This window comes from Podarcis melisellensis (assembly GCF_964234715.1).
Source record: "Podarcis melisellensis genome assembly, chromosome: 8".
NCBI classification, from domain to species: domain Eukaryota; kingdom Metazoa; phylum Chordata; class Lepidosauria; order Squamata; family Lacertidae; genus Podarcis; species Podarcis melisellensis.
In genome coordinates this window covers 28,393,311-28,419,879 of record NC_138540.1, presented here as the reverse complement: position 1 = coordinate 28,419,879, position 26,569 = coordinate 28,393,311, and the positions used below count along the sequence as shown (strand labels likewise).

At 46.7% G+C, this 26,569-nt stretch overlaps 1 protein-coding gene across 6 annotated transcripts in view; it reads left to right on the top strand.

Moving 5' to 3' along the window:
- Positions 1–26,569, top strand: part of KCNAB2 (potassium voltage-gated channel subfamily A regulatory beta subunit 2) — a 106,368-nt gene that overhangs the window by 29,399 nt on the left and 50,400 nt on the right. For 4 of the 6 annotated variants that reach the window (XM_081923751.1, XM_081923747.1, XM_081923749.1 and 1 more), the window contains exons 2-3: positions 10,300–10,420; positions 13,056–13,097. In XM_081923751.1, the coding sequence (XP_081779877.1) occupies positions 10,344–10,420; positions 13,056–13,097 (119 nt within the window). In that variant the 5' untranslated portion in view covers positions 10,300–10,343. The remainder of the gene's footprint in view (positions 1–10,299; positions 10,421–13,055; positions 13,098–26,569) is intronic. The other 2 variants (XM_081923752.1, XM_081923750.1) reach the window with 1 other exon arrangement.

Here is a 26,569-nt window from a genome sequence, read left to right as displayed (position 1 = left end):
CTTTTGTTGATTAATATTTTTTTGTGTCTTCTGGCTACGTGTGTCTCTTGTAGGCAGATGATATCTAAGTTTCTCTTTTTTAGGAACTGTTCGATTTTATTCCTCTTCCTTTTTTCGTTCATCCCATTTATGTTCCAATTCCAAATTTTTAACGCCATGGTGTCTTAATTTAAGTAAGATTTGGTTGTTTTCCTATAATTTATCAGTCTCTCCTTCTTCGTCTTCCTCTTCTTCCGTTGTCTTGCCGTTCTCTCCTTCCTCCTCTTCTGGTTTTTGTTCTCCTGGTGTTCTTCCTTCTGCTCCTTTAGATTCCTCCTGGTCTGTTTTTAGTTCTTTGTATTTCCTCAAAAATTTCCCGGTTTCCTCTGGATTTGTCAATCTATGCCTCTTGCCCCTGTACATGAATGAAATTCCTTCTGGGAACTCCCACCTGAACTCAATGTTGTTTCTCTTCAACGTCTGAATCAACAGTTTATAAGGGTCTCTTCGCTTAAGCAATCTAATCGGTATATCTTTAAAAATAATAATGAAGTTCCCATCTATGTTCAATCTTTTTTCTCTGTTCCTCTGTAAGATCATATTTCTCATATGTCTATCTCTAAATGTGATCAGGCAATCCCCTGTAAATCTTTTTGCTTTAGTTGTTTTCACTTTCATTCTAAATGCATTTTGTACCGCCTTTGCCATTTCTTCTGTAGGCAATTCTAGCCATTTTGCCAATTCTATTATCAACTTATCTTTAATGTTTTCTCCTTGAGTTTCTGGTACCGCTCTGAATCTCAGATTCACCTCCCGCTGCCGGAGTTCATTCATCGCAATTACATCCTTCATCTCTTCCTGAGCTTTATTTAGTTCCAATATTTCAACTTTTAATTTCTCTTCCTCCCGTTTGACCTCTTTTATTTCTAATTTTGTCTTCTTCAGTCCCTCTTCTACAGATTGCGTTCTTCTGAACGCTTCTTTTATTTGCCCTTTCAGCTCATTTACTGTTTCATCCATTTTTTTATCCATTTTTCCAATCTTATTATCCACTTGTTCTAATCTAGACTCTAAGTTCTTTTCACTCTGCCTAATTTCCGCAAACATCCTTAAAATGTCTGCCTTAAAATCTGTCTCTTGTTTAGATCCTTTCCTCTCGGCGGGTGTCCCACCATCCACCCCTTTCTTTGTTGGATTTGACATTTTACCCAGTTATTTTCCGCTCAACAGCAACCTCTTGTCAAACCCCTACCACTCCCCCCACCCTCCGAGGTTTATCAAATTTATCAGTTTTACCCTTTCCCCGTTACTCCGCAGTTAATATAAATTATACAGTTATTCAAATTTGTATAGTCTTTGTAACCTATATTTATCACCAAATGTTCATAAGGGTCGACTGTGATCTTCTTGCCTCCACTCAGGCTAATCCTTTTTGTGAAATTGTTCTCTTAGTGGGATCTAGTCAGACAAGAGAAAGAGAAATAAGGTATTTGTCCGTCCAGTTGGAGGTTAGTTCTCCAAGTTCCGTTGGAAAATAGCAAGAAGACTATTTACAAGACCCTCTTCACTTGTTACAAATTATACAGTTACTTAAATTTACGACTGTGATCTTCTTGCCTCCACTCAGGCTAATCCTTTTTGTAAAGTTGTTCTCTTAGTGGGGTCTAATCAGACAAGAGAAAAGGAAATAAAGTATTTGTCCTTCCAGTTGAGGGTTGGTTCTCCAAGTTCTGTTGGGAAATAGCAGGAAAGCTGTTTTCCAGGCCCTCTTCACTTGTTATAAACAGTAGAGCAGTTAGACGTTCCGTGAGAGTTACTAAAATTTAAATATCCAATATTAGGTTTAAATCCAGTAATCTGCCATCAAAACCCTTCAAAAAGGAGTATAAAACAAAACTCCCCAGGGAAAGAGAAGGAGAAGATTTGTGCAGTCTCTCTTTGACTCCTAGGGGTAATAGTGTGGCGTTATCTTCAGTGAGAGAGAAAAGAAAAAAAATGGAGCAGAAGGTGTAACAAAATGTATCAGTCTCTGTCAGTCTCCATACCCCCAGAATCCAGAAAAAAGCCAATCCGTGAGGAAAAAAAACTATGTAAAAGAAGGGGGAAAAAAGCGAAGGAGGAAATATCTATATAGAAAAAAAAAAAGACGGCTTGTACCAGTCAAGTAATAATACTCAAATGTATTAGACTGCTGTGTCAGTACGTGAACGCTTGAAATATCTTAATGGCGTCGGAGCCTTCTCTTCCGTTCCGCTGTCCCCTTTGTTCTTAAGTGAAAGTAGAGAAGCGCTCCTTCTTATCACTCACACCCTCCGTTGCACCCAGAACTGCAGCTTGCAACAATTAATCTTCTGTCCCCCTTTCACTGAAGTAGTATCTTTAATATAATGTATCTTCCTAGAAAGTTACTTTTTAGCAGAGTTCAGAAAAGGGGAAAAAACGGCTTCCGCTAGGGCGACTCACTTTCACTTTCCTCAGCCCTGTAGTTAATGCTGTGTCGGAGCTGATTTCGGCTGACAGCTGAGCTCCGCACACCTCTCCTTACGCTCCAGGACTCCCTTATTTTTTATCTCCTGATTTTACCTTGCTTGGAGCCGGATTTCTTTGGTTTTGAGAGCGTAGCGCTTCTTCGGCAAGCTCGGGGCTTCGCTATTTGGAGGCAGATAATGGCTTCCCTCGACCGCCGATCGGCTCCGCCGTTCTCTTCGCCTCTTTCGAGGCTACCTGACGGCCGGGCTGATCGCTCCTGGTCCCGCTGGGATCTTGACCCTCTGGACACCCACCAGGGGGTATTTGGGGGGCCACCGCGCCCTGTAGCACCCCTTAAACCTCCAAAATAGCCCGGGATTCTCCTCACGGAAAAATCCCCGCTTGCAACGACATCGCGCTCCACCGGAAGTCCGCTACCTTTACTATATTCTACCACCATTCATGAATGCAATACTAGCAGTAGGTTTATACTGGACCAACTACACGTCATTCTTCTTCTTCTTTGCTTTTTTTATTGGTTTTCACATATTGCATTGCAATACAGAAATGGTGTTGGCACAGGAAATGGTGTTGGCTTTGGTACGTCATTCTTCTTTAATAGTTGCTCTGTGATCCTGCCCCAGTGTAAGCACATTATTGTGCCATCTCAAAGGGCACCTCTCATCCTACACAACTAAATTCAGGGCAATAAACGAACCAGAGCATTCATGCTGTAAAAAAAAAAAAAATGTTACAGGATTTTGGCAGGGTGGTATACGGCGTGCAATGATTGGAAATGGAGCAGCGTTTTTGCCCTGGAACTTTTAACGGGTGCAAATGGTTTCGAAAGCAGGAAACCATCATGAACGCGCAATAAAAAAGGAAGCCTGTAAAAGAAAAAGAAATCTTACAATGTTATAAAAACAGTATTTAGAATGAAAGCAGAATGACTCATCCTGCTGAGTTGGAGTTTCAATGTGTGAAGGAGCCTCTGAAAGTGCAGAATTTGGAAGCTGCTGCTCAGTCATCTATTGCATACTCATGGGCCTCCTATAAGCCACTAGCAGAGCCAGGCGGTTTTGCTGCCAGGAGCTGCACCCCAAGTATATGAAACCCAAGACCAGCCAAGTTATTTGGGCCCCTGAGACAAAGTATAATAATAATCCCGCATTGTAGTCCACACTTATGCCCATATTACATGTTCGAGGATTCTTCTGAGATAGAGTAGAATAATAGAACCGTAGAATTGCCCTGTAGGCTGGAACCTCCAAGGTTCATTTAGTCCCACCCTCTGCAATGCAGGAATCACAGCTAAAGAATCCCTGACAGATGCCCATCAAACCTCTGCTTAACAGCCTCCAGTGAAGGAGGGTCCATCACCTTCCGAGGGAGTCAGTTCCCCTGTCAAACAACTCTTGCCATCAGAAAGTGCCTCCTAATGTTTAGCCGTAATCTCCTTTTTTGTAATTTGAATCCGCCAGTTCGGGACGTACCCTCCAGAGCAGTGGAAAGCAATCTTCCTTGTGACATCCTTTCCGATATTTGAAGGTGGCCATCATATCACCTCTCTGTCTTCTCTTCTCTAGGCTGAACATTCCCAGCTCCCTCAACCATTCCTCACAGGCCTTAGCTTCCGGACCCTTGATCATTCTGGTCACCCTCCTCTGCACACCTTCCAGTTTACAACAGAATCACTTACGATGGCCTTGCAATGTAGTCTGCTGTTCATATTGCAGCTCAAAAGTGGGGCCAAGGCTGCTTTAGATTCCCTCTCTGGGTTGCAGCATTAAATTGCCCAGCACCCCTCAGGTGGGTCAAATCAAGCACTAGGTCACGATGCACAAGCCTCATGCTCTGTTGACTTGCGCTTAGACTGGTTACTCTTATATTCAAAAATTTCTTTATAAAAAAGGCACCCATGAAGTTATCCCCAAGTCCTTTCAGTTATACTACACCGAAGTGCTTACCGGTATTTTGTGTGTGTATGTGTGTGCTTGGAGAGGGACGTGGGTGGCGCTGTGGGTTAAACCACAGAGCCTAGGGCTTGCTGATCAGAAGGTTGGGAGTTCGAATCCCCGCAACGGTGTGAGCTCCCGTTGCTCGGTCCCTGCTCCTGCCAACCTAGCAGTTCGAAAGCACGTCAAAGTGCAAGTAGATAAATAGGTACCGCTCTGGCGGGAAGGTAAACGGCGTTTCCGTGCGCTGCTCTGGTTCGCCAGAAGCAGCTTTGTCATACTGGCCACATGACCCCCACATGTACACCAGCTCCCTTGGCCAATAAAGTGAGATGAGCACCGCAACCCCAGAGTCGGTCACGACTGGACCTAATGGTCAGGGGTCCCTTTACCTTTACCTATGTGTGTGTTTATAATGTCCTAATATCCCAGTTACTTGCAATTCATTTGCATTCCAGAGTTCAGTTTCCGATAAGTCAGTCTCATCATCATTCCTTTCCTTTTCACCTGCTGCCTGGTTAATGATAATGTGTGTGTGTGTGTGTGTGTGTGTGTGTGTGTTTATTGTTTACATGTTGTTGATTGACAGTGGGTTATTATTATACCCTGATCAATCTGCTGTCAGTTCAATTCCTGCTTGGTGGTTGATTTCCGTAAACCGTGTGGCTTTAACCCATAGTGTAACACGATACGTAGGTGCTGTTGGTCTGATACCATTTGTGTCTCCAGTTGATCTTAAAGGGGCATGTTAGTAGCTAGGGGCATGGGTGGTGGCCTCCTTGGGGGGCCATGCTTTCAGAAGCTCTAGGAGCACGGTCACCCTCTTAAAGCTGGCAATGGCTCTCCAGGATTTCTGGCAGAGGGAAATCCCAACCCTTCCTGGAGATGCCAGGGTTTGAGACCAGGGCCTTCTGCATGCAAAGCACCTGCTCTCCCACTGATCTGTGGTCCTTCTTTTAAGTTCACCTAGGTTCTAAATCAGTACTGTATACATTAACGGGCAAGGTTGCAGAGAAGTGCCTTTGTCAGCCATACTTGGAGATGCAGAGGATTGACGAGCCTGCTGGATCAGGCCAAAGGGGGCCCATCTAGTCCAGCATCGTCTTCTCACAGTGGCCAACCAGATGGCAAGCGGGATTTGGGCTCAAGAGCACACTCTCCTCCTGAGGTTTCTAGCAACTGGTATTTGTAAGCATTGCTTCCTCTGACCATGCAGGCAGAGCATAACCATTGTGATTAGCAGCCATGGATAATAGCCCTCTCCCCCATGAATATGTCTAGCCCTCTTTTACAGCAGTCCAAGTAGGTGGTCATCCCAGCCTCCTGTGGCAGTGAGTTCCACAGGATGTGATGAAGTCCTTTCTTTTATCTGTCCTAAACCAGGGGTCAGCTAACGTTTTCAGCAGGGGGCCGGTCCACTGCCCCTCAGACCTTGTGGGGGGCCGGACTATATTTTGAAGGAAAGAAATGAACAAATTCCTATGCCGCACAAATAACGCAGAGATGCATTTTAAATAAAAGCACACATTCTACCCATGTAAAAACACCAGGCAGGCCCCACAAATAACCCAGAGATGCACACATTCTACTCATGTAAAAACACACTGATTCCCGGGCCATCCGCGGGCCGGATTTAGAAGGCAATTGGGCCAGATCTGGCCCCCTGGCCTTTGTTTGCCTACCCATGGTCCTGAACCTTCCAGCACTCGGCTTCATTGGATGTCCACGAGTTTCAGTGTTATGAGAGTGGGTGAAAAACTGTCCTTCCTCCAACTTCATGGCGGCCACACCATAGATCTGCAGAACAGCATTATCTGCCACTGGGCTGCCACATCCTTTTCTCCTGCTTTGCTTTCTGGAACCTCTCATGTCTGTCTCAATCCCAGAAGAAAGCACTTCCTTTTCACAACTGCAGAAAAAATGGGTGGTTAGCTAATTCTCCTGCCTCTGTGTTATGGCAGCTGCAAGCTTAGCTGCACGATTTCTTCTTTCGTTTCAAAGACTCTGCTTATTCATGCTAAATATTGGGCTTGTTGGGGAGCTCCTTCATTTCCATTTCTGCCCCCATCCTCTTCTCCTAACAGTTTGAAAAGTAAAATGTAATGCAATAAAACATCTCACACCCGATCCAAATAAATAATCCTTCCGGTGTCTTACAGCGGAATGTGAGTCAGGAATCTCACCTCTACCACTGACTCACTGGGTGGGTTTAGAGAAGCCACTATTCTCTTATCCATTCAATTTCCATGCAAGAATTGATTCATGCTGGCCTACCTTTTGAGGCCGTTGTGAAGCTTGCAGAGATAATGTATGTTAAGTGTTTGGGAGTATTATTATTATTATATTAAAAAAACTACTTCTAGTGACCCATCATCTCCCCTGGGGACAAAACAGCAAAAGTGGTTTCTCAGGGGCAGGTAACCGAAAATCATCATCATTATGTATTTAAATAATAATGTGTTTACCAGAAAGTCCCAAGGAGGCTGGAGAATATAAAAACAGAGTTGGAACAGCAGAAGGGGTGATGTCCCTGGCAATACAAAAAAAGGGGGGCATTCAGCAGTATATACATTAAGTAATTCAAAATAATTGGAGAGGGTGTGTGTCGCCATAGATGCCGTGTATAAATTTGCTTGCAGAAATTCGAAGCTGTGCATTGCTGCTGCTAAAGATTGGCTTGCAATCTTTCTCTGAGCTACATGAGCCGGTGAAGAAGACGCGAGGTTTTTTGTTTTTGCTTTTGTCCTGTGATCTCACCTTGGCGCAACCCAGGATCCTTGAAGCAGCTGGAGGCAGGAGTCTCTCTCCTCCTGTCACCCAACCCCTTTGCTCAGGGTTCTGCTTTCTGTCCTCGTTTCAGCAATGTCTTATTTTAGAGGCAGAGGCTCCTGGCTGTCTCGGGAGGAGAGAGCTGGGAGAATTTGTGATGAGCGGAGCCTTAGCGGAGAACACAATTCCAACAGGCCAGGAGGGAGGCCCAGTTTGGAGGTCCAAACATTCCTGGTTGAAGCCAATGGCCCATCAAGACCAGCAGCCAATGATAGCCCCATCCTCCTCCATAAATTTCCCCAATCCTCTTTTAAAACCACCTAAGTTGGTGCCAATCACTGCCTCCTGCAGGAGGGAGTTCCATAGCTGACCTCTATGCTTTATGTCTCCTTTTACTCTTCTTTTCTCTAAACCAACCTTTCTCAATCTCTGGGTCCCCAGATGTTGTTGAACTACAACTCCCATCACCCCTAGCTAGCAAGGTCAGAGCTCAGAGATGATGGGAGTTGTAGTCCAACAACATCTGGGGACCCAAACAAAAAAGCCCTAAATCAGGCATAGGCAAACTCGGCCCTCCAGATGTTTTGGGACTACAACTCCCATCGCCCCTAGCTAACAGGGATGATGGGAGTTGTAGTCCCAAAGCTGGAGGGCCGAGTTTGCCTATGCCCGCCCTAAATGCTGTAACCTTTCCTTATAGGTGCCTCAATCCATCCCCTCCATCATTTTGGTTGCCCTTTACTGAACCTTTTCCCAACTCTACAATATCCTTATTGGGCCTTTGTGTCAGCTGAAAAGAAAGCCCGCTTAAGTCAGACAGGGTGCAATACCTCCTTCAGCCAGCCACCTCGATGGCGCTCAAGAGCAGTTAAGGGACCAGCAGCTCCCTCTTGTGGCCATCTACCGTGGTGATATGGCAGGTGAAGCACTCGAGTCCAGCCACCAGATTTCCTGGTTTGATATTCCTGGCACCTTAAATCTGTTACAATCCTTAAATGGTTTTTCTGCTTTAATCCTTTTCCCTGTCATGCCTCCACCCACCCACACAACCACCCACCTCTTTCATGCTTTTCAATACTGCTGCTTGCCTGGTTAATTTATTCTCAATTGCTGCGCTGTTTTTAGCAATAACGGGGAATTGAGTTACGTGGTGGGTTTTTGAAGATTCTTTTTAAATGGAAACATTTGTACAGAATGAGGGCTTGCAAAATCTGAACGAAAAAGAGAACAAACACAGAAAGAGATGCGTCGACCGCTGATTGCTAAATCAGCATTGCTGTATGCGCAACCAGGAATGAAAAATAAAATAAAACAAAAACAAGCAAGGTCTTCTTTTAAGTGAAGCTGGGTCTTGTAGAATATCTGTTTCCTGAACTGAGAATTATTATTATTTTAAGTGACAAACAGCCTTTCAATGTCGCTAGTCCTCCTCATGATCTACACAGATGGTTCTGGCACAACTTCCCCACTTCGTCCGCTGGGCTAAATTAACCATAAAGTTAAGTAATTAGCAGCTGAAATCTCCTGCTGAATGAACCTGCCTACCCCTTTGCACTTTTCTGCAAGTCAATCTGGCTGTTACGCAGATGGAGGCATTAGAATTATGGAAAAAAATCTTGCTTCAGACTGCCAGAAGAGTGTATGCAAGCAATAGCTTTTGTGTCATTCTTCCATATAAACAAAACAAAACACCTTGCATGTAGAAACCTAGCGCTTCTGGGAGAAAGGCATAGTGTTACTCTTGCCTTGAGGCACTGGCTTTAGATATGCAGGGAGTTTATTTGTTTGTTTTTCTCCTGAACCACAGGTTACCTGACGACAGGTCTTGCTGGTGTGTACAGTTCCACAACAGATGCTAGCATGTAGTCTGGAAGGCTAACAGCTCGAAAGTCCAGTGAGACCAGGTTCCTGCCTCTGCAGCTGATCCAAGGGCCAGGGCGCATGGAGATTAGTCCCACACAAGCACAGTCCTGAAGACCATACAAACCATGGTCCAACCAACATGGGAAGTTGAACAGACACAGCAGCTCAGCTCTGCTTCCCTTGTGTACTTTGCCTGCTGATGGCAGCATCTGGGCTTGACGAGGCAGGTGACCCTCACCTGTCCTGAGCCTACTGCAGCTGAGGAATCACACCCTTCCTCCCAGAGCTAGCAAGCCCCACCTGAGCATCTAGGAAGCTGGGCTGGGTGCCCTTGTCTGTCTCAGCCTCCTGGAGCTTCCCTCTTGCTGCTCCCTATGCCTTAGACCAGTGTTTCCCAACCGGTGTTCCGCGGCACACTACGTTGCCTGGTGTGCCGTGGGAGGGAGGCGGGCGAGTCGGGCGGCGAGAGGCGGGGCGGCGGCGGCGAGGATCCTTCCTGCCTCGCTTTGCTGCCTCCTCCTCCCCCACCCCCAAAGCTTGGAGGTTCCCCGGCGCCGGCCTGCAGGTTTGACCCCCTTCTCACACCTGTTCGCGCTCCTTGCACGGAATGGGGCAGATGGGGAGGAACGGGGCTCGCCGCTGCCTCCGCTCGCCCTCCCCCCCTCCGCCGGCGGTCCCGCGATTCTTGGCTTTTTGGCGGTTGGCACAGAAGGAAGGCAAGGGGGGGGGATTGAAACTTACACTTTTGTGCGTCCCTCCCGGCGTGACGCTGCGCGCTGACGTCACGGGGCTGTGGTGTGCCTCGAGATTTTTTTCATGAAACAAGTGTGCCTTTGCCCAAAAAAGGTTGGGAAACACTGCCTTAGACCCTGCCGTGTTTGGGAAGAAAGGAGCTCCTCTGGCACAGGTGATGGGTCCTGCTGCTCTGCTCTGGTGCACTGACCCCCATCCCCTATCCATCCTCCCATCACCCCTTGAGTACTTCCTACACCAACCTCTCCTTCATCCCCAGCTTGTCCCAGTCACGGTTACACTCCTCATTGGGATCCTCTTCCTCCTCCCCGCTTCCCTGCCTGTTCAATACAATTTTATGCAGTGGATCTTAGGGTGAAAGTGAGACCTGTCCTTCATGAGGAGGACAACAGCCTGGAAGCAAGGGGAAGATAATGGCAATCCTTGGCCTCTGTTGTGTAAGCTGATGGGCTAGTATACGCATTGCCTAACTCTGTTCTTCCTCTCTCTTTCTCTTCCCTGCTTCCTTTAGTGGGTGTTGAAAAAACTTGAACTGGAACCGGGAGGCTGGGCTCCATGTATCCGGAATCCACCACGGACTCTCCGGCTAGATTCTCGAACAGGCAGACGGGCTCCCCAGGCATGATCTACAGGTGAGCTTCAGACATGTTTTCCTACTTTCCAGGGCTAGATAAGAGCATTGGGGAAGCCACAGTTTTGCAGGATAGGGCATGGTACTGAATGCAGATTCTGTCAGTTTTCTGATGGTTTCCACTTCATATTTTTTTTTGTGGGGGGGTGTGTGTCAAGTTTCTAGCCCATATGAACAGTGTCTGATTGCTGTTTTCTGAAATCTCAGAAGTCGCAGGGGAGGTTGAGTAAGGTCTTCGACACTTTGGGGGGAAAGGGCCCCTTTCTGCCTCTCCATGAGTAAAGTTTGGATTCCTTGGGTGCATCGTTTTATATTTAGTGTGGAATGAATGTGACCCTGCTGTAGATTGTAACCCCAGCGCTAAGTATTCCAATGCAAAAGTCAATAATAGCTTCTTCTTTTAACACAGAAACTAGGCACATTATGAGTGTGGGTATATGCTTCCCCGCAAGTTCAGAAAGTTGGTCAAAACTGCCTCTGGGTCTAAAAATACATTACTTAGAGCTTTTTTCTTCTTTTAAATAACCTTAAGAACTTTAATCCAAAATGTTGTCATCCCAGAACAAGGACACCATATATGTAGAAAAATCTCCATTGGTTCTTAATGTCATTCCATTGATTTCTGAACTTCTCCCCAGCAACCCAGCTCTAATTCTGACAGCCATTGGCCCTGGATGTGAATTAAGGGCCGCCCACCAGCTTTCTTTTTCATCATAGTTGGATATTGGATAATGCTTCTGCCAAATGTTGACAAGGATCGTAGGCTATTGTTCCACAAGCTCCTTCATTTCGAACAAAATTGCTCCATTAAATGTGCACGTTGAACCGAATCATCTTGCACAGCATGCAAACTTTTGAGTAACATAGGGTCGTAGGTCAGTGGGAATGTTGAGACCTTGCAAACCATGATTGGCAAACTGGGAACCAGACTTGGAAATGTATTGTTAGAAGTTTGGAGGTGGGGGCAGTGTGGATGATACCTGTGGATCCCTTCCAAAGCTGTGATCCTGTTACTGTGCTGTTAGAATCTACAAGAGGAAGCTGGTGACCCAGTCAGATCGCTTCCTTTGTTAAGGTAATAGCCTTGGTTGGCCAGTTAAGTGCTTCCATTTACATGTCCAAAGAGGTTGCCATAGATACAAACAGGTGGGCCTTTTTCCACATCACCTGGCTGGATGTCCCATCATCCCAGGATGGGGAACAAGAGACTAAGGTGGGAAGGAGGCGATTGGCTGATGCTGGACACAGAGGCATGTCCTCTTCTGTGGTGGTGCCAAAGCTGTGGCTTGGGGCTTCCCTGGAAACCGAACGGGGAAGAAGGGTTCCCCTGTGGAAGCTCTTGTTTCTCAGTTGCCCTGTTTTTGACTCTACTTCTTTCTGCACTCACCACCTGAGATTGCCAGTGGAGGGAGTGGTCATTATTGACAGAGCTTCTTCAGGAAGCTGAAAGTGCTGTTTACTGTCTGAAATGCTGACGGGGTTTCTGAATACTTCTGGCAGAAGTGAAAGGTGGTGCTAAAGGGATTCCCCTGCATCATGCAATCTTTTGTAGACTTCGGGATCTATTCCCCACCCCAGCCCCTCTGTTCAATTCCAGTCCACATAAGAGGACCAAGTGTGTGTTGAGGGGAATGCAACATACCAGAATACTTAAAGGGTGGAGCATCCTTAAAACTCCTTTGTGGGCATCCTCTCTGTGCTCCTAGGATCTTACCATCTGAAGTTTGCTGGCAGAAAACAGAAGAGAGGGGAAGGATAGTAGAATTGTAGAGTTGGAAGGCACCCCCATCTAGTCAGCCCACTCTGCCATACAGCAAAGAATCCCTGACAGATGGCCATCCAACCTGTGCTTAAAAACCTCCAACAGAGGAGAGTCCCCCGCCTTCTGTGGTCATCTGTTCCACTGCAGAGCAGTTCTTGCCAACAGAAACTTCTTCCTAAAGCAGTGATGGCTAAACTTGGCCCGCCAGCTGTTTTTGGACTACAACTCCCATCATCCCTAGCTAACAGGACCAGTGGTCAGGGATGATGGGAATTGTAGTCCCAAAACAGCTGGAGAGCCAAGTTTGGCCATCACTGTCCTAAAGTGAGAAGCGAAGCCGACTAGGGGTGAATGCAAGCAGGTGTGCTGATAAGATTTACACCTGTGCTGAATTTTTCCTGCAGCGAAGTTTGCCCACTTCTCACTTTTTGCTGGCTGTTTGTTTGGACAAGATTTCCTAGCGCTCCTATGTCAAAAACCTGGGAGCTGGGTGTGAAAACCCCTCTCTTTGGTTTGCTGTGCAACTTGTGCCAACTGCCCTTCCTACACAGGTCCCTCCTCCCTGCCCTCCGTGCAGTTAGGTCCAAGACCCTGTGCAGGCGAGCAGCAAACACGCGCTGGAATGACGATCTCTGCAAACGTAAAGATTTGCAAAGTCAAATTTACAGGGAAGTGCAAACCTCTTCCACTTGGTGGCGCCGTTGTAACAAAGAAGTAGACAAGCAGGACCCTAACAGAGAGAGGAAGTAAATAAGCAATGAATCTTTGACTGGGATCCCAGAGAGGTCTACTTTGTGTTTGTGTGCGCGCGCTGTTTTCTTTTTACTGTGACTTGTGGATCTTTTCTTCTTTCTCTCCCTTCTGCTTTCGGAAGTGCTCGCTACGGGAGTCCCAAAAGACAGCTCCAATTTTACAGGTAATGGCACCAGCGTTTCTTTTCTCAATGCACCTGAGTCAAGGTGTCTGTGGACAGGTAGCTGTTGGTTCATTGTGGTTAACTTCAAATCTCTCCCTCCACCGCCCAGAGTCGCTCTTCCACCTGCTGTGTCGGAGGCAGAAATGCAACAGGTGTATCTTTCATCACCACATCTCCATTTTCTTTTCGGAGGGAGAGGAAAATAATGGTCCTCTTTGAATGCCTGCTACTACCCAGTTGTGAAATGATCAGGGAAATGATGTTGCAAACTTATTTTTTACAGTATTTTGAGGGGTGTACCGAAATATTCCCAAAATACCTGCTTGTATGGCTCCAAGGATGGCGTAATCATCTTGGAGGGCCTCTTTTGATGCTGTGTCTGCTCATCCTTCAGAGGCAAACTGGCTCTCTCTTTGATTTATATTCCTGATGGTCTCTTCACTTCAATGTGGATCTGATTATCGGGTTGTTCTTGTTCTTGTCTATATTTTTATTATGTATGTTATATTTTATCTTGTGAACTGCCCTGAGACCTGTGGGGTATAGGGCAGTATACAAATTCAACAAGTAGATAAAGGAATAAGTAAATAAATAAATTTGTACCAGTGCCAAGGAGTGGTGGTGGTTGGGGTCTTGGTTTCCCCGGGAAAATGCTCGACCAATCAAGTTGGCAGCCATTCTTAAGGAAAACCTGCTCTCAAAGGTGGCAGCTATTTAGAGATGTAAATAGTGTATTGTCTGCTTAGAATGTGTCCAGGTCCTCAAAGTAGGGTGGCCGGCATCACCCTTTTCACCCAAAGGAAGAAAACGTTAGGTGCCAATTTGCAAACAAGTACCAGGCAACCACACAGCCCTCCTGAACCCTGGCTCATAGTTTTGCTTCCTCCAGACAAACCACAAGCTAGTAAGCAAAGTTTGCCCTATGGTTTGCAGCTCAGGTCTGGCTGAGAGAGCTAAAACCACGAGCCCAGATTTGGACAATGTGCTAAGCCAAACCACAACTTAACTCAGTGTAGCATAGCAGCAAAAACATTCTGCGGGGAGAAAGGTGGCTGCAATCTCCTCTCTGGGAGCCTGACAGTTTGCTTGCCTACTGCAATGCCTTGGTTTAGCTTACCTGAGTGAGGACAAAGTGTACTGCAAATTTGAAGGGGAAACTGAATCTGCACGTGTAAAGGACTTTGTCTGCTCTGCTGCTGTAGGATAGGGTGACTCCCGTCCAGCACTTTAGGTGTGTTTTAAACCCATAAAGTATGGTTTAAACTGATTATTGATGGATTGGTTTGTTTCAGTTGGCTCAAAGGCCATGTTGCATGATGTGAAATGCGCTTTTACATTTATTGTCCATTTAAAAAATATTTTTAAAATGGAAATAGCTGCCACATGGGGCCTTTGGACAGGATCGTAACTGGTGGGCAGGGGAATCTAAGCCTGATAAACCCTCCTCTCCTGGAGCTGCTATTTGCATCGGGGGAAAATGAGCATGTTGAATGCAACAAGATATTTAATGCAACTCTACATTGACCCTTGAGTGTCTCCAGCTTGGTGTTAACTTAGATGAATGCCAACTGATATTGCATGATGCTGAGTCAAATAGCCTGTCAAATGATCAGGTTTCTACTTGTCCAGTATCTTAGAAAAACTTTCTTTCCTGCTGTTTCCTGGCACTTACACTTTTGCCTCCTTGTTTCGTATTTTAAAATAATCTTATTTAATATAGCGTCCTTGTGCCTGAGACTTTTCGGAACAACCCCCAAACAGGAGTGCAAAGGTCCCTGCATCAAGGATGCTGCAGTTTAAATATCAGCAGCGACAGGAGGGAGATGGGGCAGTGGGGCTTCACAGTTGACTGTGAGCAAATGCAACATGATTAGTTATTATATGCACCAATGGTTCCCAAAGTAGGCTGCAATGCCCCTGGGGGGGGATTACCTGGGGAACGCTAATAATACTTAATAATAATAATAATTTTTATTTATACCCCTCCCTCCCCAGCCAAGGCCGGGCTCAGGTTGGCTAAAAAGCAATAATAAAAACAAGTTGAATGAGGGAAAGGGGCAGCCATGGGGGCTCTGGGATGTATATGTCTATCAGACTTTGAAAAGCTGGTATCACTGGATCAAGTTTACCAGTTCCGGTGAATTAATTAAACTAAATAGTTTCTACTGGATTTTGAAGAGAAGTGTAATGAATTGTTACCGCTTTGAATTTAACTGTGGTGATATCTTCTGCAGCTGATTGTGCAAACAACTATTTTGAATAATGCTTTTTTATGGAATAGGGTAGAGGGTGCTGGGACGCGGGAGGCACCATGGTCTAAACCATTGAGCCTTCTTGGGCTTGCCGATCAGAAGGTCGGTGGTTCGAATCCCCATGGTGGTGTGAGCTCCCGTTGCTCGCTCCCTACTCCTGCCAACCTAGCAGTTCAGAAGCATGTCAGTGCGAGTAGATAAATAGGTACCGCTCCAGCGGGAATGTAAACGGCGTTTTCGTGCGCTCTGGTTTCCTTCGCGGTGTTCTGTTGCACCAGAAGCAGTTTAGTCATGCTGAGTAACATGCTAGAGTAACATAAGCACAAGAAGCGCGGGGGGGGGGTGTTTCCCTGCCCCACGGCAATTACAGTCATTGGGCTTTGCTTCAGGTTGGGGATAAACCCCTTGATCCTGTCAAGGATTAAGGGCTTTACCCAGAGATGGGGACCCTGCCAGCATGGCCGAGGGTCAGGTGTGCTGGGAGTTGTAATGCAACAACCCGGTTCCCTATCCCTGCTTGGGTGGAAACAGTGGATGTTTGAAGGAAGAATTGTGGTTGCCATGTTGGTGTTCTAGGAGGGTGCTGGAGGAACAAGGACTTGGGTTACTTTGGGGCTACATAGACATATGGGACGCGGGTGGCGGGTGATCGAAAGGTCGGCAGTTCGAATCCCCGCGGCGGGGTGCGCTCCAGTCGCTCGGTCCCAGCGCCTGCCAACCTAGCAGTTCGAAAGCACCCTCGGGTGCAAGTAGATAAATAGGGACCGCTTACTAGCGGGAAGGTAAACGGCGTTTCCGTGCGCTGCTCTGGTTTGGCAGATGCAGCTTGTCACGCTGGCCACGTGACCCGGAAGTGTCTCCGGACAGCGCTGGCTCCCAGCCTCTAGAGTGAGATGAGCGCACAACCCTAGAGTCTGTCAAGACTGGCCCGTACGGGCAGGGGTACCTTTACCTTTACCTTTAGACATTAGAACATCATCCTCCCCTTGCTGCATTTCAAGCTGCATCCTACATTGCTGGACAGACTATAGCGGGAGCAACCCAATGACCTTCACCTGCTTTGTTTCCCTGCACCAAATTTCTTAAGTCGCCAAAGCTATCGACTGAGCATGTGCAATGGCCTCCCGAAACCGTACACACCTCGGCATAAGTGCAGCTTCTGTTTTTGGATAGGGGAAAGCTGGCTTGTGGTATAGCTCATCCAGCAGGAGCATTCATCCAGGAGCCACAGGATGCTTCTGGGTTGTAGTTAGGGTCATACATACTCAGCTTCAAACGCCAGTAGCAGAAGCGTGGCAGAGCAGGAGTAAGTGGTAATGTGTATACACAGAGTTAAGAGAGGAGGCGGCTTTGGGTAAGCTGAGAGTCATAGAGAGGGGTGGACATTAAAAGCATCCTGCATCAGGCTGTCCAGTATTGTTGCCTGCCCGCTGATCCTTTCCAGGATTCGAACTCGGGGTCTTCTGCATAAGAGCAGCTAAAGAGCCTGCTGTACCAAGGCAATTGAATAGCCCTTCTGGTCCAGCATCCTGTTCTCACAGTGGCCAACCAGATGCCCCAAGCAGGACCTGAGCAACTCTCCCACCTTGTTCTCTGCCAGTAACTGGTATTCAGAAGCATTGCTACCTCTGACAGTGGAGACAGGGCAGAGCCATCATGTCTAGTAGCCCTCAATGGCCCTCTCCTCCATGAATTTGTCAAATCCTCATTTAAAGCCATCCAAGTGGGTGGATGTCGTGGCCTCCTGTGGGAGGGAGTTCCACAGTTTAGTTCTGCTCCTTGCGAAGAAGGGATTTCTCTTATCTGTCCTGCTTCTTCTAACATCCAGCGTCATTGGATGTTCACAAGTTTTGGTGTGAGGAGAGAGGGAGAAAAACTGCCCCCCCACCCACTTCCTCTGTGTCATGCATCATTTTATAAACTTAAGAACTGCATGCAGAAAATGTGTCCTTGCTGGCTCCTGCTGGAACCTCGAAACAATTTTTGCATCAGGTGAGATCCTTTTGCAACCCCTCCCAGGGCCAGCAGGCAGCGCTCCAAGCTCTCAGGCCGAGCAAGGGTCTGTTTGCATCATCTCCCACCTTTCAAGAGAGTTGCCCGTGGTTGTTGCTTTCAGTGAGGCAGCAGCATTTGGGGGGCCTTGAGATAATTGGATATCCGGAGTCCTCGCCGCCAGCAACCACCCGACGCGGCTCCTCTGGCAAGGGGGGGCGCAATGTGCGTCGGTGCTGATGTGTTGGCAAAATCCAGACCAATTAGCTTTTCCCCAGAGCGAGTCTGGGAGGCCGTCCAGTCCCTGTTAATCGGGGAAAATGCATTAAGAGAGGGATAAAAGGCGAAACAGCCTCGTTCTGAGCTTCGAGAGTAGAGCAGCCACTTAGCCTCGGAAATCTCTGCATTAACGGGATCGCTGCTCGGGAATGTGCCACTGGCTGACCTAATGGAGTCTGGCTACCAGGGGTCTCTGCACACAAAGCCCCCCTGCTCCTCTCCCCGGTGCTGAAAACCCTCCCACTCACAGGAATACCACTTAGTGTTTTGTTTGGGGAGGGGCGGAAATCATGAACTGCTCAACTGGAAAAGTATCTTAAGAGGTGGGCACCAAACAGCATAAAACAATGATCACTAATGCACAGCTAAGATCAGCAAATATTTAAAAAGCAAATATGCATGTGATTTGCCTAGCAGAAAAATTTCTCTCTCTCTCTCTCTGCTTCTTAAAACAATTGTCTTAATTGCATTCAATATCGTTCCTTTCCTTCCTGATTTCTCTGCGGACCTTTGAGCTGTTTGTGGTGCTAGTTCTGCCCAGGCTCACAAGTAGAATCCAGGGGGCCCTCTGTACATGGCCTGGCACCTTTTGCAACCAGCAGATTTATTTATTTATTGGTGCACTTTTAGTGGGGATGGCAGGCATTTCATCTCAGAGCCATGCACTCGAGCCCCACATGGTGTGAAAGATTCCTGCATTGCAGGGGATTGAGCTAGAGGACCATTGTGGTCCCCTCTATGATTGAACCTGCGACATTCTGCATGCAAAGCAAGGACTCTACCGTCTGAGCTATGGCGCTCCCCTTAAGAACACAGAGTGTTGCTTTATGATGAGAAATGCAACAAGGAAGGACATTGCTTTAAAAAAAATAAAACAAAAGGGAGGACAAAAATGGGTGGTGCTCTCATTCCCGCAGAATCCACCACCGTTGCTATTCCCATGCCAGAGCTCATTAAAGCCAGAGAAATGGAAGCCTCTGGGGTTTTCTGTTTGAGGGAGGGGGCATTTTTGATGAATTGGAGGCCAGGTTTCAGGAGAACGCTGCTCTACCACCCTAGAGAGCCTCTACCAGTCGGTGTAGATGGACCAATAGCCTGGCTTCACGAGAGACATCTTCCTACTTCACTTATATCAGTGACCTATTACCTGCATCATGTGCAGAAGGTCCCTGGTTCAATACTGGCATCTCCAGGTAATACCTCTCACCCTATAGATGAGTTAATGCAATGAATATATGGAGGCAGTTTTTGTAGGGGGTGTATGTTACAGGGCTAGGATTATTTTAGTGGGAGGTGGAAAATCTCATGGGAGAGCTTGTCCATTGCTCCTCCAAAATAGCTCCTTGCTTCTTCCCAGGGGAACAAACCAAGTTTTTATATGATAAAGGAACAGGCTTGCCCTTGGGTTTATAAACCATCTTCTTGACCTCTGGTGACACCCCTATTTTCTATGACCCCTTGGTCACACCGCAGTGTGACATTCAAAATCGATTTCTAAGATAGGAGGTAAATACCGCCCATTGTTATCAACTGTCACTTGACGACACATAGCTTAACACAGGGGTCAGCAACCTTTTTCAGCTGTGGGCCGGTTCACCGTCCTTCAGACCATGTGGTGGGCCGGACTATATTTTGGGGAAAAAAATGAACGAATTCCTATGTCCCACAAATAACCCAGAGGTGCATTTTAAATAATAGCACACATTCTACTCATGTAAAAACACCAGGCAGGCCCCCAAAATAACCCAGAGATGAATTTTAAATAAAAGGACACATTCTCCTCATGTAAAAACATGCTGATTCCCAGACTGTCCGTGGGCCGGATTGAGAAGACGATTGGGCCTTAGGTTGCCTACCCCTGGCTTAACATTTCGACCTAGGCCATAAATTTGGGTATGTGGGGGATGAGCCAGGGTGTGCCTTAATTCCAAGATCTGTACCCGAGGGACTATCTCTCTCTGCCAAAAAAGGAAAGCATTGCAGTGCATTTTCTGGGCAAACAGAATACTTTCCAGAAGTCCTGGTCGCCAGCAGGCTTCCGCAGTGACTCCAGGTGGGGTCTGGCCGAGGCGGAAGAGAGAGGGTTCTATTCCTTTAATCTGGACAGTATGCTTCCATTGATGCAGCCTAGAATTGCACACGCTTCACCACACTGTTGACCCATGTTAGCCTTGTGGTCTACCAAGACCCCTGAATCCTTTTCACGTGTCAAGCCAGGCATCCCCCATCCTATATTTGTGCACCTGATTATCCCTCTCTCAAGTGGAAAACCTTGCATTTGTCCCTGCTGAAACCATTTTGTGCATTTTCTGCTTAGGAAATTTGCCTCTCCACTGCAACAAGAAGGTTGAGTTTGACTAGGGCCAAAGTTTGCTGCTGCTTCTTTTAGCCAAGGTGACCTTCGCTTCATACTGTGGTTTGCCAAGGAAAGGGATCCATCCCATCCTTGGCAAAGCTGCTCCTGACTTCTGGCTCTACCAGGAGCAGGGAGAGAGACTTCTGGCCCATCCCAAGCCATCCATCAACCAGTCTCTCTGCCTCCATCGCCACTGTGACAGCATCTGAGGCCTGGAAGGCACCTTCTCTCTGCACCTGACAGGTTTGCACCGAGAAGAAGTGAGTGATGGACGCCAGTCCTCATCAATCGGCTGCTTTCCCCAAATGCTTTTAGAACGAGAGGATCCTGAATAATTTAGCTCCCGTTTGGTAAAGGGGAGGTGGGGCGGGGTGGGAGAGAGATCCTTAATAGGCCTTAATGGATCTGCTGCTAAACATCTTTGACTCTGGAGGGACCTGCCTCAGTCCAGGATAGCTCTTGACGGCTGGCGTCGACACTCCCCTAATGAAAGCCACGCCTGTGCGCTCGTTAAGAGCCCTCCGTGCAAAACCTAACGAGCTAGAACTTTTATTTAATGAGCAGGATTCCGAGAAACCGGGTGAGTTTGGGCGGACACCGGAGCGATCGGGACCAGAGCGAGGGCAAGGCTTGTTGGAGATTTCACTGTTTCGCAGGAGAGAGGCTAGGAATCCTGGGGTCTTGATGGCGAGGAAGCCTTTGTTGGTGGGGAAAAGGGTGGCTGCCTCTTCCTTTAGAGTTTTGACCACCCAGCATCTATTCAGAGACAGACGGTTCCCCCCAGGTGATTCTCCATCTTTCTCCGCTTGACATCAGGGCATCTTCTCCAGGAAGTTTTGCGGTTATTTAAATTTCGGGGATAGGGATGCAAAACTTGGGTGGTGTGTTTGTTTTTGTTTTTTGATAAGTATGAGATGTTTGGAATTTGAGGAAAGATGAGAGATTTCAGCGATGGTTGGATTTTTATTTTATTTTTTGCATTGTATGGTGAGACAGGTTCTAGCAAGGGCAGAGAGCTGTGGTGAACTCCAACCGACCTCCATTGTAGATGGGATGGTTCCGTTCGCTTTTCCCAGCCTGAAGGTTAAAACACGGAAATAAACTCCTGAGTTCAATGGGATTTGCTTGTTAGCAAGCGTGCGCAGGATTGAACCCTTACAGAATCAGGCGGCTATTGTTGTTTCAGGGCAGCGGTGAGTTTTGATTTTAGAAAAGGAAGAAAGCAACCAGAAGATACTGGTTTCAAATCCCAGAAATGGCTGAGGCTGTAGGAATTCACTCCTAATTCCTTCCTGTATTTAATTTCTTTTAAGTACGGTATTCTATGTGGTCCAGGAATGTCTCTGTGTGAAAATGGTATGTTATTTTCAGATCTGAGGTTGATTTCCCTTGAATTTTCTGTTTGTGCATTATGTGGCTATGCGTCATTTTCCTTCCCTTTCTGCATATTATTTTAATTTAATTAATAAACCCTGCTATGCCGCACACTTACCATTCCTGAAGGATTGCCCAGAATGCCCATAAACCTTTGACCGCATATGCAAGGTTGGTTGCATACCTAGGAGTTGATGTGCTTGAGAGTTTTAAGAAAAATGAGCATAAGTGAATGGCCAGAGTATTAGGCTGGAGAAAGCAGGGTACTTGAACCCTGCCTGGAGTTGAATCTTATTGGTTGGCCCCTGGAAGCTTAGGGTCTCAACTTAATTTAGCTTTGAAGGTTGCTATGAGGATAATTTTACCACTTTGAGCTTCTTGAAGGAAGAGCTTCCATTGCACTCCCAAATCTCCCTTACAGACTCTTAGAATTGTAGAGTTGAAAGTGACCTCAGATCTATTCCAACCCCCCTGCAATGCAAGAATCACAGCTAAAGATTCATCCAGCTTCTGTTTAGAAACTTCCATGGAAGGAGAATCCACCACTTTCTGCAGGAGTCCATTCCACTGCCAAACGGCTCTTTCCTTTTTTTATTTTTATTTTTAATACTTTAATTTTGCTTTAAACAAATTCAAATAAATATAGACACCAAAATTACAAAAGAAAATTCCTTAATAATAATAATGAAAAAAGCTAAAAAACTACATCCATCACAGAATTCTTCCTAAAGATTAGTCGGAATCTCCTTTCTTGTAAATTGAATCCATTGGTTCGGGTCCTAAGAAATAGGATTTCCCCATCTTTGTAACAACCCTTTGGATATTTGACGATGGGTCTTGTATCACCCCCCAGTCTTCTCCAGGCTAAACATACCCAACTCCGTCAACTGTTCCTCAAAAGGCTTGGTTTCCAGAACATGGTCACCCTTCTCAGCACACCTTCCACATCTGTGATGCCCAAAAATGGACACAGATAGTCTAGATTAGTCAGTCTAAACATGCACCAACTAGCACATTTTGCTGCATGCCCACTACACAGGCTCTATACCAGGGGTGGGTAACATTTTTCCTGCTAATGACCATATTCTCTTGGGAATGTTCTATAGCAGGCCATATATAAGCAGTAGGTGGGGCCAGCTTTCTTCCCATTCTTCCGTTCCCCTTTCTTTCTCTCTCTGATACTCACTCCCCCCCTCTCCAGAAGTCTACAGCTGATTGCTTGCAAAGCGCTTTTGAAATTAGGGTAAGGGCTGCATGCAACTCTAAGGCTGCAGAATACCAACCCTTGTCCAATATGCACTCTGATCCTCCCAGACGCTTGTGTGTAAATAACCAAGGGGGCAGGCAGAGACCCCACTTGAAATACTGTGTCCAGTTCTGGGCACCACGTCTAAGGAGGATATTGGCGGGCTGGAATGTGTGCAGCCTGGAATGTTTTGCCCCAAGGAGAGGAAACGGGGGGGGGGTGATAGGAGAGCCACCTTAAAATATCTAAAGAGCTGTCACATAGAAGATGGAGCAAGCTTGTTTTCTTGTGGGTAGAACCCAAACCAACGGATTCAAATGACAAGAAAGGAGATTCCAACTAGACCTTAGGAAGAATTTTCTGCACGGAAAAGTCCTTTCTTTTATCTGTCTGGAATCCTCCCACATTAAGCTTCAATGATCCAGAGGATTTTAGCTAATCAATTTATCAGCTAATTGTTGCAGCCTAGAGCTGCTTTCCCAGCTGGGGGCTGATTTATTTATTTATATTCCCACCCTTTTCCCCTCCAAGGAGCTCAAGGTGGCACACACGGTTCTCCCCCTGCTTACGACAACCCTGTGAGGTAGGTTAGACTGAGGGGCAGTGATTGGTCCAAGGTCTCCCGGTGAGATTCATGTCCAAGCAAGTCTTGGTCTGTAACTTTTCATTGCTATAACACATTGACTCTCTGATTTGCCCTGATGGAGCCGCTTCCACTACCCGCTGCGCTTATCCAGGAGCAAGCCCCTTTGCACCTAGTGAGATTTACTTCCCCTGTAAACATGCCCCCGGGATGTGGGTGGTGCTGTGGGTTAAACCACAGAGCCTAGGACTTGCCGATCAGAAGGTCGGTGGTTCGAATCCCTGCGACGGGGTGAGCTCCCGTTGCTCTGTCCCAGCTCCTGCCCACCTAGCAGTTCAAAAGCACGTCAAAGTGCAAGTAGATAAATAAGTACCACTCCAGCGGGAAGGTAAACGGCATTTCCGTGCACTGCTCTGGTTCGCCAGAAGCGGTTTAGTAATGCTGGCCACATGACCTGGAAGCTGTACGCCGGCTCCCTTGGCCTGTAAAGCGAGATGAGCGCTGCAACCCCAGAGTCGGTCACGACTGGACCTAATGGTCAGGGCTCCCTTTACCTTTTTAAACATGCCCCCAGCTTTCATTTCAGTGCCTCAGCTATCATAGCTTTGAGGGATGCTGGCTTAGAGCATCAGTGAAGAATATCTGTGGTTGATAGACACCAATTCCCTTCATCCCTGACAATTGGCCATCATGCTGGCCGATGGGACCTGGAGCCCAACAACCGCTGGAGGGCCACAGATAGAAGAATAGAATTGTGGAGTTGGAAGGGACCCCCAAAGGTAATCCAATCCAGCCCCCTGAAATGCAGGAACATGACCCCCACTCCACCCTGTCTTAGAGGCTGTTTGGATCAGCAAGCCAGACCATGAGCCACAAACGGGTCCAACATTTCTGTATCCTGGGCTGCTGAGGTGGGGGCACACCACTTGCAATATCTCCAGCCCTCCCCAGATTGCATTACAGAGGAACTGTGGATAGAGCAACCTCTCGCCATCCACCCCACTTGGGACCAAAGAATCAGACTATAGAAAGAGGGCGGGTTCCCTTGCTGTTATCAATGATCCCCTTAAAAGCTGCAGTCTCAGCTACTCTAATAGCCTCGAGTGCTGCCTTTATCATCCTGAACTAGAGGATTTCAGTGCAATTGATTGGAAATGAAATTTCGCGGGGATCCTTCATTCCTCTTGAAGCGTAATGGGTATTGATCAAGCCCACAGCATCCCCTTTTCATGGGGGCCAGGGATGCCCATTGGCTGGTCTTTCCAAGGTTCAGTGTGACAAAATTTGCACAGTGCCTCTGGTGCAGCGAAGGGGCTTTGTTATCCCTGAACAAAGGAATGGGGAAGGAAATGGACAGAAAGGGACATTTCCTTCCAGTCATTTGTCCCTTCTCTCTCTCTCTCTCTCTCTCTCTCTCTCTCTCTCACACACACACACACACACACACAGTGTCCCCATGCAATGGACTTAACCTCCTACAGTTAAAAATCACCTTAATAATAATTGGAATCAAAATATTATTCAAACTAATAATAATGTGAATGACCGTGGATCTAAGATGATGATTAAATGAATTTCAGTAACAGAAAATAAAGGGCTGAAAGAACAAAGAAAACGAGGAGGAAAAAAGTGTAGAAAATAAAATAAGAAAGAAAGGTATGGTATAATACGACAAATATAATCAGTTACATTTCCATACATTAATATATAGATATATAACTAATTGTTGTTGTTGTTTAGTCGTGTCCAACTCTTTGTTACCCCATGGACCAGGCACTCCTGTCTTCCACTAATATTATTATAATAATAACAACTAATATTATAATATAATATTTTATATAATAATAACAACTAATATTATTGTCCAGATGCACTGTCTAATTGACAGTGGACATAAGTTGCAGGAACCAAGGGTGTTGTCTTATACTGAGTCAGATCATTTGGTCCATTTAGTTCAGTACAGTGACCAGCCCCAACTCTCTCTTTTTTTGCCCACTTCTCTTTTAAAGCCATCCAAGTCAATGGCCACCCCTGCCTCCTCTGGGAATGAGTTCTGTAGTTTAACTCTGTGCTGAGTATCTGTCCCGAATCTCCTGACATTCAGCTACATTGGTTGTCCACAGATTCCTGTGTTATGAGAGAGAAAGAAAATCTTTCCTCTGTCCACTTTCTCCATGCCATGCATTATTTCATAAGCTCCTACCATGCAGTCTCTTATTCGCATTTTCTCCAGAGTTCAGAACGCTGCATCCTTTCATCACAGGGGAGTCATTCCATCCCCTCCTTGATCATTTTGGCTGGCCTTTTCTGAACAGAGCCCCCTTCTCTGTTTCATCTCTCCTCCCTCCATCCTTAAAAAGCTGCCTCATGCTGAGCCAGACCAATACTCCACCTCGCTTGTTATTGTCTACACCAGTGTTTCCCAAACTCGGGTCTCCATTTGTTTTTGAACTACAATTCCCATCATCCCTGACTAGCTAGGGATCCCTAGCTGATCCTGCTAGCTAGGGATGATGGGATTTGTAGTCCAAAAACAGCTGGAGACCCAAATTTGGGAAACACTAGACACGTGACTAGCTGCAAAGGCTCTCTAGAGTTTTAGGCAAGGTCATCTTTCCTACCTGGAGATGCCATTGGAGATTGAACCTAGAACTTTGTGCGTGCAAAGCAGTTGCTCTACCAGAGAGCTAGATTTCAGGGAGCAATTTAGTTGAACCGTGCTCCTATTGGCTTTTAAAAGCAGTAGCTATGGTGGTAAAGAGCTCAAGTCCACTATAATCTGAGCACCACAAGTTCACGACAGAGGTTACCGCACAAACCACCACATGTGTGGTCACGCTCTTTCCCCATCTCCTTGCTTGGAGAAATGCAAAATGCACCCAGAGCTCCATAAATGTTTCTGGTGCCCTCTCCCACCATTGGTGGTCTGGGGCAGCCAGCAAGACATCTTAGGCAGATGCAGTGAAGAGAGAAACCCTGTGCCCTGATGTCTGTTGAGGGCAGATGTTTCCTGGATCAGCCCCAGCTGAAGGTCTGAGCCGCCTGGCAGGATCCACTGCAGCTGAAAAGCTTGGCTTGGGTAGAGGAATGCAGCACCAAGGTTGGTGCAGAGAGATTATGAGAGCTTCTTTCTTGAAAATGTAGCCTTCTCAGTTGAGCGAGAAGACATCCATTTACAGCAGGGTTGAGGAACCAGTAGCCCTCCAGGTCTTGCTGGGACTGGGAAGTGGAGCCCATTAACAGCTGAAAGACCACAGGATCCCCATCCCTGACCTATGAAACCTGCAGGAAGCAAGCACCTGCAGGGCAGGCAGGATGAAGCAGCTGAGATCCCATGCATGCATCTTCTAAGAAGCAAAGAAGGTCCCCTCTGTTTCATCGCAAGCATAG